At 43.1% G+C, this 15,836-nt stretch overlaps 2 protein-coding genes across 2 annotated transcripts; one reads left to right on the plus strand and one right to left on the minus strand.

Annotated features, from left to right (window-relative positions):
• Positions 1 to 422: 422 nt before the first annotated feature.
• LOC112006344 (uncharacterized) lies at positions 423 to 1,426 on the minus strand. Its single transcript, XM_065776438.1, has 5 exons — positions 1,246 to 1,426; positions 1,035 to 1,094; positions 846 to 937; positions 598 to 636; positions 423 to 494 (listed from the first exon to the last, which is right to left on the minus strand). The coding sequence occupies exons 2-5, from the start codon at positions 1,069 to 1,071 to the stop codon at positions 423 to 425; spliced, it is 240 nt and encodes a 79-aa protein (XP_065632510.1). The 5' UTR covers positions 1,072 to 1,094; positions 1,246 to 1,426.
• Positions 1,427 to 6,466: 5,040 nt separating this feature from the next.
• Positions 6,467 to 10,012, plus strand: LOC136068787 (uncharacterized). The gene has a single exon (XM_065776439.1). The coding sequence runs from the start codon at positions 6,467 to 6,469 to the stop codon at positions 10,010 to 10,012; it is 3,546 nt and encodes a 1,181-aa protein (XP_065632511.1).
• Positions 10,013 to 15,836: the final 5,824 nt, after the last annotated feature.

Consider the following 15,836-nt stretch of genomic DNA (forward strand, 5'->3'; position numbering starts at 1 on the left):
TTGTGGGGATCAAATTTTCCTTGTAAACTCCCTGTGTACCAAGGAAACTGTTTCCTTTGCTGTGTTTCTTATTTCTCCTTTTTCAATAAAGCTTCTTAATTACTGATCAAATACCCCAAAAAAAAAAAGTGCAAGTAGAAATCAAATATGAACTTGAGATAACGAATGAAGCGCCATCTTTTCTGAGGCTCTAAAATTGGACAATGTTTTAAGGCAATGAAATTCATTGTGCAAATCTCAACATGATTAAGCAAGCATCTACATACTTCCATTATTCAGATGTTTTTTTTGTTTTTTGATAGGTGCCATTCAGATGTTAGATATTTAGCACCAATGATTTTTTTTTTCTTAATTTAGTGACATAGATATTCAGAACCCATGATTTTTTTTTTTTTTTTTTTTTTTTTTTTTTTTTTTTTTTTTTATGTTGTAAGGATTACCTTTTGTGATCTACTCTCCACATCTTTGCAAAATCGAACCACCAAGTCAGAGTCCTGCAGCGGGACAAATGCAAAACGTAACACCCTCCATATTTGAAAATCTATAGATCGTTCATTCAGATATCATTAACACGTTTGGACTTCACAGATCATTTACCTTCCCTTCATATTGAAAAAGCTGCCCAACCCAGCCACTCTGAGAATTAACAGCTCAAGAGAAAACAACTTTATCACACACTTTCATCTCTAGTGGACACATAGCATTAGTTAAAAACCAGTTCATTGATTACTCAACATCTGACCTAAACTAATAGAGGCTTGTTCAATAATAGTGGACCTAAACAAAGCTCGTCTTAAAACAATTCACATATAATTTTATTGATACTTATAATGTATGCAGGATACGAAATCGAGAATGTGACTAGAGTTATCAAGAACGTAGCAATTGGAACTCGGTACCGCAACCGAGGCAGCCTCGAGTGCCTGTAAAAGAACAGCTGAAACCAAATGAAGATTGCACATCAGACACAACAAAGAGAAGCATATCTCAATAATAATAATATTAATAATAAAAATAGCAAAGATTTCACGTACTTGTGCTGATTATGAGTAACCAAGATAGATAATGCATGTCTAGAAAATCCACTTGGTGAGCTGAGAAAAAGAAGTATAGAATAAGAAAACCTAAATTGGCTTTTAGAGAGATTATCGCTACTGAAACTTCAACAGATTGCAGTTCTATGAATCGTAACAATAAGAATTGCGCATTATTATCATTTGGATTATGAATTGAAACCCCAAATACCTGGAAAGTAGCGAGTGGCTTTTGCCCTTTTGCTTTTGTCTGAGATCAATCAAGAAACCAGCTCCGGTATTGAAAAATGTGTTGCGACAGCCCAGCTTTCTCTTGGCTTGACTGAGATCTTTAATGCCAAAAATACCCTTGCGATTACTCAATGCATTGTTCTGTTGGCTCCCGCCAGCACCGCCAAGTAAACATTTACGCATTGTCTATTTTCTTTTTTCTTTTTTTTAGCTGAAGAACAGAATTAGGCCAATTTATGAATTAAATTTCTTTCTATCAAATATTTATATGAGTTTAATTAAGATCTTGTGAAAAAATCATGTTTTACACACTCTTATCTCAACCTTAAACATCAGTATTTCATGAATCTATAATATAATATGGTGCCACTGCCACATAAGTTTTAAGGCACTATTTTGATAAATATTTTTAACTAAATTAACATTTAAATTTTATATTTAAACTTTTGATTAAAATCTTCTTCTTCTTTTTTGAGTAAACTTTTGATTAAAATCTTGGCATATCATGTTTATATTTAAATTCTCCATTTAATGTATAATATATAGTTTCATAAGTAAATATATAATCATAATAATTATGCAATGCTATAATATATATATAGACATATAGTTCTATTACTATATACAAACACAATTATAATAAATGCCTATTAGTAACTATCATAATTATAAATTTTGATATTTACAAAAAAATTAAAATAATAAAAAAGGAGAGAAAAACCATATTATGTTGCATTGCAGGATTTACCGACTACAACTAGTTAATGAATAAAATGTATCACAAAAAATTGATTCTCATTAATACCTATCTCTTGGATTAGACTAGCCACTATTACTCAAACTTTGCCCATCACCAATTGTTGTTGTTGTCCCTAGCAATGGCTCCCATACTTACCTCTCTCTCTCTCTCTCTCTCACATTAAAACCTTCATGGCTTGCCATGATAGATGCTGCTGGCCACCCTTATCAACAACAATGATCCCCAAGTTTAATTCCCTCTCTTTCTAGCTCACACTCTCTAAATTGACCACAATAATCTCTCACTATTTCACCTCTCATAAAATCAAATCTAGATATGAGAGGCGAATTTTTAAATAAGTTGATAGTTTGGTAAGGCCAATCGTTATACTTGGATAAGCACTCCTATTTTTACATTGCATTTTCTCAATTGGATGTAACAAAAATGATTAAATCTTATGCAAATTATAGGTGCTCACTCTCAAGTGAAGTTCAACTCCCTAATATTTCTTTTATCTTCAACATTTTGGAGAAGTCTAGAGAAAGCCTCAGCCCCATGACTAGAGAGAAAGGATGAAAGGAGGCTACCTTTTTTTTGGGGGAACCACAATAATCTCTCACTATTTCACCTCTCATAAAATCAAATCTAGAGATGAGAGGCGAATTTTTAAATAAGTTGATAGTTTGGTAAGGCCAATCGTTATACTTGGATAAGCACTCCTATTTTTACATTGCATTTTCTCAATTGGATGTAACAAAAATGATTAAATCTTATGCAAATTCTAGGTGCTCACTCTCGAGTGAAGTTTAACTCCCTAATATTTCTTTTATCTTCAACATTTTGGAGAAGTCTAGAGAAAGCCTCAGCCCCATGACTAGAGAGAAAGGATGAACGGAGGCTACCTTTTTTTTGGGGGGGTTTGTGTGGGTGGTTGGGAGCAGGGGAAGGTTTTACTATATTAATCCACCCTTCGGAATTAAGTCTTATTCTAGCTTGTCATATGCCATTCACATATTTATTTTGAGAGTTATAAAACCTTCTATTTTTTTCCATTATTCTCACTAGCTTGTAACTCCATGTATGTGCATAAATACACCTAAAGATATACAATAAGATGCATAGTATAATTCTTATATATATAATTTAAATACTATTAATAGTCATTCTTATATTTTGTTAACTCTTTAGAAAGTCTCGTAAGAATATTATTAGGTATAAAATGTAAATTGTCCATGTTAATTTTTAATTTTTTTTTATTAGTTCTTAATTTTTGTTAATGTGAAACATTTTTTTTAATGATTCATTTATTCTAGATGCTTTGGTTTTTGTACTTACTAACTCACTTAGATGAATATTTATGATGTGGTCCCACATTTGATTTTAAAATTAGGAAATAAAACTCTCTAAGAATAAATAATTTAGGACATATGGCACAAAATTGGACTCTAATTTGAAATTTTAATTGGACTTTTTATGTACTTTGCCTATTAATATATATATATATATATATATAGATTGCCTGGGTTGTCTTATCACTTATGGTATGTTATTTGCATATATATTATTATGAGAGTTATAAAATACTGCTTTCTTTCATTTTCCTCATTGCTCAAGTTAACTTATGTGCTATTATGGTATTGTCTTAATACTCTATTTGGTACAAAGGCCCCTCATTCTTTGAAGTTTTTATATTTTATTCTTTTAAGCTTATTTGCCATGTTCTTCGATGTAGGTGAGGTTATTTCAAGGTTTGCAATGGTTAGGTTGATGATCACAAGTTTTTATAATTATTGGTGTAAAGTGCAAGTACCCAAAAATTACAAATTTTAGAATGGATTTTTGCCATACTCTAAAATTAATAACAAGGAAGTAGTAATGGAAATCTAGTTTTGTTTTGTTATGTTTTTTGTTTTCTTACTCGAATTAAAAAGTGTACTATGTCGGTTAAGTTAAGTAAGAGAATAGATTTTTAGCTATTTTATTCTTTTAAGCTTATTTGCCATGTTCTTCGATGTAGGTGAGGTTATTTCAAGGTTTGCAATGGTTAGGTTGATGATCACAAGTTTTTATAATTATTGGTGTAAAGTGCAAGTACCCAAAAATTACAAATTTTAGAATGGATTTTTGCCATACTCTAAAATTAATAACAAGGAAGTAGTAATGGAAATCTAGTTTTGTTTTGTTATGTTTTTTGTTTTCTTACTCGAATTAAAAAGTGTACTATGTCGGTTAAGTTAAGTAAGAGAATAGATTTTTAGCTTTTTTTTTTTTTTTTTTAAATAAAAAAATAACAAAACTATTTATTTTTATGGGCCCGGAGGGTCCAAAGATACTCATCCACATATGTATCGGGCCTGAGACCCAAACCGAGGACGAGAACATGTCCGAGGATGAACATGTGGTGTCATAAAGGCCCACAATTGTAGGCGAAGAAGACAATGTTGATCGTAACAGTCCAGGAAACTACGCCGAGGACGAACCCTTCCTTGATTAACCAAGGCCAAGGTATGAAGAAGTGTTTTACCGACAAAGGCAACCTTCCATACCATTCCATATGAGAAGATAAGTACTACAGGTGAATAGGACAAAACGTGATCATGTAGTATCTCCAGGGAAAGCTACTACCTCCATATTAAATGTACTGCAGCTAACTCTCTGACCGCATTAATGTGGAAATAATACCTGAACAGTGTGTTTCAGCTTTATAGCTACTGCATCGTGACTTAGAGAATGGGCTGATAGGACAAGTATCAATACCAACCTTTTGGCATGCACGTGTAATGTGGGAAGGAAAAGAAAGGAGAGTATAAAAGAAGATGGTGGCAACAAGAAAAGAAAAAGAAAGAAAGAAAAAAAAAGAAAAAAAAAAAAGAGAAAAGAAAAAAAAGGAGAGTAGGAAAAAACATTGTAGCGTTTAGGAACTAAATTTGTAACTTGATTTAAGAATAAAATACAAGAGTAGATCACCTCGAACCTTGCCGAGGACGATTTTTCTTCAATACAACCCTATTTTTTTTTTCAATCTTTTATCATCTGAATCTATTCCAACGTTTATTTGATCAATTAAAACCTAGTTTTTTAACCTATTTCTCTATAAATTCATTGTTTTGGATTTTTTTGGGCCTAAGTCCACCCACGTAGTGGGCTAGGATCTCAAATCTGGTCCTTACAATTTTTTATAAAAATAAGCCAACTTTTATTTTTTATTTATTTTTTACATAATTAACACAAAAGTTAATAAAAACAACTATATTTGTTAATATATAATATGTAAATAAGTTATCAAAAACTACAAGTTCCAAACACATAATTACGCTTAAATCTAAGTTTAAGAGAAATAATAAAATTTAAAAAGTGAAATGTCCTTTCTTTTAAAATTTTTTTAAATATTTTAACAAGCATTCTCTAACTAAATGTGAGAGAGAGTGACCCCAAGCTAAAAAAAAAATAAAAATAAAAAAAGTCAATTATGTATGAGAAATTATACTAACGCTCTAATTTATCTATTATACTTGAAAGGGCCAAAATACCTTGGAATGTCTTATGTGACTGGACGGACCGAATATGGTCCGCGGACTCCCAAATAAACGGATCCGTCATTTGCACGGGCCTCCAATGGACGGGCCTGATGTGAACGGGCCGGATATGGACGTGGTGAAGGAAGGTGGGCTAGTTGACCATGGGCCTGTTGGGCCCTTCATGGGGGATATTTTAACCCACTCCCACAATGGCCCAAATAGAGTCCTTGCGCTAGTAGGACTCCGGAAATCTTATATATTTGGTAAAGATCTTCCGCATAAGGAGGAGATTGATTCATCACGTTTAGGGTTCTACAAGGAGAGTCCTATAAGGAAAAGACTTCCGCGCCAAGAAAAGGATGTCAACCTTACACCACTATAAAAGCCCCAATACCCTCACAAGCCAAGGTACGCATAATTAACCCCTCTCTAGCACTCTAGAGTTGTGAGAATATTTTCTGACTTAACCTTCGGAGGGTGTTTGGCCGGCACTACACCGGTGTCCTTCGGGAGGTTTTCTCTTTTGTTTCGTGTAGGTTAGTATACGAGCGAAAGGAGCATCGTGCGATTCATTGGTCAATTTCCTTGATTCATCAGTTGGCGCCGTCTGTGGGAAATCGAGTAATTAAGCCATACTATCGTTTCCCGGACCAAAAGGTTGCATGGTACTCACTCGCTCAATGGTAACTACTAATGACGTGCAAGGAGAAGAACTACCCACGACTGCCCTCGAGAGACAAGTTCGAACCCTTAGTACCGCCGTGGAGCGTCTCACCAAACAGAACCTCGACTTAGAGGAACAGCTGCGCCAGAAGAATGCAACACTAAATAACCGGCCAGAAGATCAGGAAGGGACTAGCGCTCCAAACAGGAATCAGGAGAGACCTGAGGGCAGCACTAAATAACCGGCCGTGAACTCTTTCCCCCTACCCCACAAGTTTCGCATGCCGAATATAGATAGCTATGACGGGGTGAAGGATCCTCTGGATCACCTGGAAACTTTCAAAACCCTGATGCATCTACAGGGGGTACTGGACGAAATCATGTGCAGGGCCTTCCCAACTACACTGAAGGGTTCCGCGAGGATTTGGTTCAGTCGGCTGACACCGAACTCCATCAGCACTTTCAAAGAACTAAGCGCTCAATTCACCTCACACTTCATAGGGGGACACAGGTACAAGAAATCCACAGCGTGTTTGATGAGCATCAGGCAGAGAGAAGACGAGACGCTAAGATCTTATATAACCCGCTTCAATAAGGAAGCACTCTCAATTGATGAAGCCGACGACAAGATATTGGTGGCAGCTATCACGAACGGATTGCGAAAGGGCAAGTTTTTGTTCTCACTATACAAAAACGACCTGAAAACCATGTCAGAGGTACTCTACAGGGCCACCAAGTACATGAATGCGAAAGACGCGCTGCTTGCACGGGAAGAAAGGCCCAAGAAGAGGGAACGCCAGGTGGACATGCGCCAGGGCCAAGGGCAGAAAAGACCAAGGACAGGAGACAGAAAGGACGAAAGACGCCCTAAGCCCCCGAACGGGAGGTTCACAAGTTTCATCCCCCTGAACGCCCCGATTGACCAAGTCTTGATGCAAATCAAAGATGAGGAGACACTGACATTCCCGGGAAAACTCAAGAGCGACCCAAGCAAACGGTCGCGAGATAAATATTGTCGTTTCCACCGAGATCATGGCCACGACACGGCCGAATGCTACGACCTAAAGCAGCAAATTGAAGCCCTCATTAGACAAGGGAAGTTGCAGAAGTTCGTCAACAAAGAGAAAACGGATCATAATCGCCAAGAGCCGGCCCCCCGACGGGATAACGAGCGTCCAAGACCCCCCATCGGAGACATAAGGATGATAGTGGGGGGAACCGCATCTACCGGTTCTTCCAAGAAGGTTCAAAAAACGTACCTCAGATCGGTCCTGAACGTCCACATGACGGGTTCGAGGCCCAATACCACACGGATGGAGAGCCCTATTATAGGATTCACCGAAGAAGACACAAGGAGACTCCATCATCTGCATGACGATGCACTAGTCGTCAGTATACGTGTGGGAGACTACAACGACCACCGAGTGCTAATCGACAACGGCAGCTCAGCAGACATTCTATACTATCCGGCATTCCAGCAAATGGGGATAGACAGAGCACAATTGATGTCGGCGAGCGCTCCCTTTGTCAGCTTCGGAGGGACCAGGGTATTCCCAATAGGCTCCATCATGCTCCTGGTAACAGTGGGTGATTACCCACAAGAACTCACTAGGAATGTAATGTTCCTCGTAGTAGACTGCTCCTCCGCTTACAACGGTATTCTCGGACGACCCACACTTAACTCATGGAAAGCAGCAACATCCATATACCACCTAATGATCAAATTCCCAACGGACTATGGGATTGGAGAATTGCGGGGGAATCAGGCAACCGCCCGAGAATGCTACATTGCCATGCTAGAAATGAAAGATCACCATCAGGCAAAGTGCATAGAAGAACAGCGGACGGTCGCAGAACCCGCTGAAAAGTTGGAGGTAGTAATACTCAACGAGTCCAAACCAGAGCAAACAACCAGAGTGGGAACATTGGCCTGCCAACCTGTGCGCCAGGCCCTCATAACATTCCTCAGGGGGAACCAAGACATCTTCGCATGGAACCACGAAGACATGCCCGGGATCGATCCCTCTGTCATAGTCCACAAGCTGAATGTGAACACTTCAACCCCTCCGGTCCGGCAGAAAAAGCGAGTGTTCACTCCTGAACGGGACAGAGCAATAGCACAAGAGGTCAGAAAGCTACTCGAGGCGGGTTTTATAAGGGAAGTATATTACCCAGAGTGGTTGGCAGACGTGGTCATGGTCAAGAAAGCCAGTGGAAAGTGGCGGATGTGCGTCGACTTCACGGACCTTAACAAAGCATGTCCAAAGGATAGTTACCCCCTCCCGCGGATAGATGCACTGGTCGACTCCACGGCCAGACACCAGCTTTTAAGTTTTATGGATGCCTTCTCAGGCTATAACCAGATCAAAATGGAGGAGTACGATCAGGAGAAAACGTCCTTCGTCACCAGCCAGGGCCTCTTTTGCTATAAGGTGATGCCGTTCGGACTCAAGAACGCCGAGGCAACATACCAAAGATTAATGGACAAGATGTTCGCACACCAGATTGGGAGAAACGTACAGGTCTACGTTGATGACATGCTGGTCAAGAGCCGGTTCGAAAAAGATCATCTGAGCGACCTCCAGGAGACATTCGATACCCTACGGTCATATAACATGAAGCTAAATCCGGACAATTGTGTATTTGGGGTGACGGCAGGAAAATTCTTGGGTTTTATGGTGTCCCAAAGAGGAATAGAAATCAATCCAGAGAAAATACGGGCCATCATGGAGCTTGAACCACCAAGGACAACAAAGGAGGTACAGAGCTTGAACGGCAGAATTGCCGCCTTGAACAGGTTCGTCTCAAAAGCAACAGACAGGTGCCTACCGTTCTTCCGCGTCCTGAAGAAATCATTCGAGTGGACGGAGGAGTGCCAGAAGGCATTTGAGGATCTAAAGAAATACCTTTCCTCGCCACCTTTGCTCAGCCCATCCAAACCAGGGGAAGTTCTCTACTTATACCTAGCCGCTTCGCAGGTGGCAGTAAGCGCGGCCCTAGTAAGGGAAGAAGAAGGGACGCAGCGGCCCGTCTATTTCGTAAGCAGGGGGTTCCGGAGGGCTGAAGAAAGATACCCCCACATGGAGAAGCTAGCCTTCGCGCTGATAACCGCGGCTCGAAAACTGAAACCATACTTCCAAGCCCACAGCATCATCGTCCTAACAAATCAGCCCCTAAAAAGGGCAATGAGCAACCCTGAAGCAGCCGGACGAATGGCCCTATGGGCAATAGAACTAAGCGAGTTTGACATACACTACCGTCCGCGAACCGCAATAAAGGGCCAAGCTATGGCTGACTTCATCGCCGAATACACGCAAACAGGGCAGCAGGAGCCACAAGCCCTCAGACTATGGAACATTCACACGGATGGATCATCAAACAGGCTAGCTGGAGGCACCGGGGTGGTGATTCGAACCCCTGACGGAGATACGATCGAATGCATGATCCGATTAGACTTCTCGACGACCAATAATGAGGCCGAGTATGAGGCATTGTTAGCAGGATTGGACCTGGCAAAAGCAGCAGGCGCCGAGGCTATGGTTATACATTGCGATTCGCAGGTAATAGTCAGTCAGATAAGTGGCGCCTATGAATGCAAGGGGGAAAAAATGAAGAAATACTTGGAAGAAGTCAGAAGACGGATCGACTCCCTCCAGGTTACATTCGTCCAGATCCCAAGGGAGGAGAATGAGTGTGCTGACCGGCTCGCAAAAGCCGCCTCCGCAGTGACCATGACGACCCCCGACCGGGTGCTATCGTTCGTCCAAAACTCCTCAGTCATTAACGGTGAAACGGAAGTGCAGGAAGTAAATCCAGAGTACGATTAGACCACGCCCCTAATGGCCTACCTAAAGGAAGGCACGCTCCCGGACAACAAGGACGCAGCCAGAAAGTTGAAAGTCTGGGCTTCGCGGTTCATAATAATCAATGACGTCTTATACAAAAGGGGATTCTCACGACCATACCTGAGGTGTTTGGGTCACGAGGAAGCGGACTATATAATGAGAGAGGTCCATGAAGGCATCTGCGGAAACCATTCGGGGGCGCGGTCTCTGGTACATAAACTGATCCGGGCCGGATACTATTGGCCTACAATGCAGAAGGATGCGCAAACCTACGTCAAAATCTACGACAAATGTCAAAGGTTTGGTAACCTAATTAGGCAACCAACCGAAGAGCTGACACCCATGACGGCCCCTTGGCCGTTCGCCCAATGGGGACTAGACATCATGGGCCCTCTCCCGACGGCCGCGCGACAGCTGAGATTCTTGGTGGTAGGGATCGACTACTTCACTAAGTGGGTCGAAGCGGAAGCTCTAGCAACTATCACGGAGAAAAACATCAGAGGTTTCGTATGGAGGAACATCATATACAGATTTGGGATTCCAAGGGTCCTCATATCCGACAATGGGAAACAATTTGGCAACAAGACATTCCGAGATTCTTGCTCGGAGTTAGGTATCAGGAATCACTACTCATCGCCCGCACATCCACAGGCAAATGGCCAAGTTGAAGTCACGAACCGGTCCCTGCTCAAAATCATCAAGACCCGGCTCGAGGGGGCAAAAGGTATATGGCCCGATGAGTTACCAAGTGTCTTATGGGCCAGTCGGGCTAACATACGGGAGTGAGGCCGTCATTCCAGCGGAAATAGGTCTTACAACCTATCGAGTGGAGAGCTACGATGAAGGCAAGAATGAAGAGGCTTTGCGGCTACAACTAGACCTAGTCGACGAAGTCCGGGCTACAGCTGAACAAAGGATGGCCCGATACCAAAACCTCATGGCAAAGTACTACAACTCTAAAGTCAGACACAGAGACTTCCAGATCAGAGACCTTGTGCTTCGAAAGGTAATAGGAGCAGCCAAGGATCCCTCGCAAGGAAAACTTGGCCCAAACTGGGAAGGGCCTTACAAGATCTCATCTTGGCAGAGGAAGGGAACTTACCACCTCGAAACCATGAACGGACGGAAACTACAACACCCGTGGAACACTGAGCACCTACGGAGGTACTACCAATAGATGCGACGTGAAGAGACATCCACCCCTCGCAAGCATTCCAGCTCATTTCTAAAGTTTTCAGTAGTTTTTGTTTTGAACAACTATTTTTACTTTTCAATGCTTTTATTTTGAACGAACCTCTCTACTAGTGCCTTTTTAAGCCCAAGGGGGCAGACACCATTTTCCTATAAAGACTTCTTTCAGGCAACTAAAATTCTCCTGCCTAGTCTATTTTAATTCAATATTATAAGATTCAAAAATTGTCCACAAGATGGACGGATCATCCCAAGAGGATGAAAAACCAGAGTCCATACGGTGGACGGACCAATAATGCTGTCCACAAAACGGACGGATCATCCCCAGAGGATGAAAAATAAAGTCCATATGATGGACGGGCCAGTGAGGCTGTCTACAAAATGGATGGACCATCCATAAAAGGATGAAAAACCAGTCCACGAGATGGACGGATCATCCCAAGGGGATGAAAAACCAGTCCATACGGTGGACGGACCAATAAGGCTGTCCACAAAATGGACGGATCATCCCCAGAGGATATAAACTTAAGTCCATATGATGGACGGACCAATAAGGCTGTCCACAAAATGGACGGATCATCCCCAGAGGATATAAACTTAAGTCCATATGATGGACGGACCAATAAGGCTGTCCACAAAATGGACGGATCATCCCCAGAGGATATAAACTTAAGTCCATATGATGGACGGGCCAGTAAGGCTGTCTACAAAATGGACGGACCATCCATAAAAGGATGAAAAACCAGTCCATATAATGGACGACCCAACATTGCTGTCCACAAGGTAGACGGATCATCCCAGAGGGATGAAAACCTGAGTCCAGATAATGGACGGACCAGTGAGGCCATCCACCAAGTGGACGGATCACACCAAAAAAGGGTGAGAGCCTAAGCCCAAATAATGGGCGAGCTAATTAGATTATCGCAGAGATTGACGGGCCATCCCATGAGGGTGAAAACCTTTAGGCCAAATAGAGGACGGACAAGTAGCATCCTCCATAAGCAGACGGGCCAACCTAAATAGACGGTGACTACTAAGTCCGCATAATGGGCAAACCCAGGATAACGCCCACTAGTTGGACGGACCCCACAAAGGGAAATAAATAAGATACCCGACGGATTAGTACGGCAATCAGTCGACCTAACGGGTGGGTTCAATTTATACAGGACGGACATGTTCAATAATTAAACAGACCGTTCAAAGGCAAATAATATTTCCAAGTCACACAAATCATCCAAAGAGATGACGGCAAGTAATGGAAGGAGGCACATAATAAGCAGGACGGAGCTCACTTAAGAATGAAAATCTACGTTGAAAATAAAGACATGCATTCCACAAAGATAAAACAGAAGGTCAACGGACCCAGCCTAAAATAAACCTGCTAAACGGTCAATGTATATATAAACCCCGTAAACATGACGGGTGTTAAAAATTGTTCCACACTTACAAAAAAAAAAAAAAAAAAAAACTAAGTTATTACAAAGTGAATTAACATAATCAAGCTCCGTCTCCTTCTTCATCTGGACGGTCCCCAGCGTCTTTGGCCTTACTGTCTACAGCAGTGTGATCCATTGGAGCTTCACGAACAAGGCCGTCCTCATCAAAGAGAGCGTCAGTATCCTCCGACTGAGCGGGCTGGGCAGTGGACGGCTCGGGGGCAGAGATGGTGACGGTGGACAGGTCTAACTTTGGGTACAACCTCCTCACTTGACGGAGGGCATCGTCGAACCCGTCGTTGTAGACCAGACTCAGCTCCGCGATAACCTCGTTGGAGTCACGGTACTCGCGTACGGCGTCCTCCTTGGCATGACGGACTTCACTGTCCTTGTCCACCAAGTCTTTCTTCAGACTTTCCACCAGCTGAACGGCCTCATCCCGGGCCGTCTCGGCCATCCTCAGCTTCTTTTCCTGAGTGACCCTCCAGGCCTTCAGGTCGAGCAGCTCCCCCTCCGTCACCTTCGCCTTATCACGAATCCGGCCAATGGTTGTCTCGTGGTTGAGACACCGTCCCATCAGGCCTTTCATCATGATCATAGCCTGAGGAACAACGAAAATGAGTAAGCAAAATATAAGTTAAAAAATGATGAACGGATGGAATAAGGTCGACGGAGTGATTACTTGGGCAATGCTGAAGAGGCCCGTCTCCTCCATCGCCTCCGTCGAGTGATTACCAAGATCCTCGTAGTCGTCGGTGGTAATGATCGACGACAGTTTCTCCAAGGCATACTTGGAGTCCTCGCGAAGTAAGACGGGTGGACTTTTCTGCTCGCCTGGCTGACCCGTCATCAGCCCTTTGCCTTTGCCGTGCTTGGCCAGAGTAACTGACTTACTCCCCTCAGCCATCAAGCCGAGGACCGGGTCCAAGGGGACCTTGGGCTGCTTAGGTGGACGGTCGCTTTTCACGGGCAGCTTCCGCTTTAAAGATGGTTTACTAGAGCCCGTCCCCATGGGGTCTGTCCCAGCTTGTTTGTTCTTCGCAGCTTGAAGTCTTATGGCCGCTCTTCTTTTCGCATCCTCCATCTCTGAAAAAGGATGACGGACTAAGGAACAATAATAACGATACAAAAAAGAAGTGAAAGGGCATGAGGTAGACGGACTTACGCAGACGGGTCTGTTTCTCGTACTTTAAAGCCGCTGGGGTGGGCTCGGGACCGTCGTAATACCAATGAATAGTATTGAGGTTGACGAGCTTGGCCCACATCCTCTCCTCTGGTGTTGTCTTGGAAAAAATTCTCTCAAGGAAACTGAACTCCTCAAGTGTAATTTGGGGACGCCGTCGAACTGCACCATAGAAGACGGAGGTTAGAAACAGTACAAATTACTAAGATGTACGGAGTAATATATGACGGACCGTACCAGACGAGTTTAAAATGCCCCAAACTGTGTCGACGGGCATGAAGTCCGTCTCCTCTGGATGACACATCCAATCCTCTCCTTCCATAAAGAAATAACGACTCTTCCAGTCCCTATTTGAGTCCGGGGTCTCATAGATGACTTTCAGGACGGGACTCCTAGGGACAGAGCTGTACATGCCCCTAGACTTGTCAATTTCGTCCGGACGGTAGCAATGGAGGAACTCTTTTATTGAAAGCCTCCTCGCTCCGTCCGACATGGCTCCGTATAGGACCTCCATAGCGATGAAGACTCTCCAGGCGTTAGGGGACACCTGGCTGACGGAGATGCCTAAATAGTTTAAGAGTTCGCGATGTAGCGAACTCAACGGGAACCTAAGACCAGCCTTAAGCACTTGCTCATACACACCCACTCCGTCAACTCCTTCGTAATAACATTTTTCTGACTTATACGGTAGACGGAGTGGGATGTGGTCTGGAATTTGGTAGCGACCCCTAAGGGTATTGAAGTGACCCTCCTTGATGGTTGACGTAAAGGCGTGGACCGTCCACTCTGGGGGCAAGACGAACTCCCTAAGTCCATCAACCCCCATGACGGACCTCACTTGTTGTTCTTTGTCGTCCGACACCTCTTGGACTTCGATCATCTCCAGGCCCTCATGTGTTGAGGACGAGGAAGATGATGACGAACTACTCTCGCTCGGGACGTCGTGGTCTTTGGGACCTGACGGGTATACCCCTTCGTAATCCGCCCCGTCGGGAACGACCGACTGGTTACTTGACGCACTAGACATGGCCTACATGTAATGACAAAACCTAAGACTCTGACAGGGTTGGAAATAACGACGGACACATGGAATACAAATAAGAGCAAAAGGAAAAAGAAAGGACGGGAATAAAATAACTCACCAGAAGCTTAGAGCAAGATGGGACGGGCGACGGATGCGTAAGTGAACGGATTGCTCTCTGACAGACGTGACGGACTTGCTCTGATAATTTCTTCTAACAACAAGTGGGGAAATGACGGGCGGAGGACTGATATTTATAATGGAAGTGCACGGAAGATGAAGCGACGCCTCGTTCCAAAACAACAGCCATTGACAAGATGACACTTGGCACAACACATTAATGCATCATCTCCTGGTCCAGCAGTGTACGGATGAAAATCTAAGGACACAGGTGTCCTGTATGCCTGACCGAGTTTTAGAATCCGTCACCCTATGGGTCCGTTCATTATTCTTGACGGACCCATCGGGTGAGGGGGCAACTGAAAGGGCCAAAATACCTTGGAATGTCTTATGTGACTGGACGAACCGAAAATGGTCCGCGGACTCCCAAATAAACGGATCCGTCATTTGCACGGGCCTCCAATGGACGGGCCTGATGTGAACGGGCCGGATATGGACGTGGTGAAGGAAGGTGGGCTAGTTGACCATGGGCCTGTTGGGCCCTTCATGGGGGATATTTTAACCCACTCCCACAAGGGCCCAAATAGAGTCCTTGCGCTAGTAGGACTCCGGAAATCTTATATATTTGGTAAAGATCTTCCGCATAAGGAGGAGATTGATTCATCACATTTAGGGTTCTACAAGGAGAGTCCTATAAGGAAAAGACTTCCGCGCCAAGAAAAGGATGTCAACCTTACGCCACTATAAAAGCCCCAATACCCTCACAAGCCAAGGTACGCATAATTAACCCCTCTCTAGCACTCTAGAGTTGTGAGAATATTTTCTGACTTAACTTTCGGAGGGTGTTTGGCCGGC

The sequence above is a fragment of the Quercus suber genome, unplaced genomic scaffold (genome assembly GCF_002906115.3).
Source record: "Quercus suber isolate HL8 unplaced genomic scaffold, Cork oak 2.0 scaffold_133, whole genome shotgun sequence".
Lineage (NCBI taxonomy): Eukaryota > Viridiplantae > Streptophyta > Magnoliopsida > Fagales > Fagaceae > Quercus > Quercus suber.

What these genes read in the sequence shown, in the direction of transcription:
- LOC112006344 (XM_065776438.1), bottom strand. Translation starts at nt 1,071, where the DNA reads ATGCATTATCTATCTTGGTTACTCATAATCAGCACAA. An exon ending in GTTACTCATAATCAGCACAA is followed by an intron (nt 938 to 1,034) that starts GTACGTGAAATC and finishes ATTTGGTTTCAG; the next exon opens with CTGTTCTTTTACAGGCACTC. An exon ending in CTAGTCACATTCTCGATTTC is followed by an intron (nt 637 to 845) that starts GTATCCTGCATA and finishes GTTAATTCTCAG; the next exon opens with AGTGGCTGGGTTGGGCAGCT.
- LOC136068787 (XM_065776439.1), top strand. Translation starts at nt 6,467, where the DNA reads ATGCCGAATATAGATAGCTATGACGGGGTGAAGGATCCTCTGGATCAC.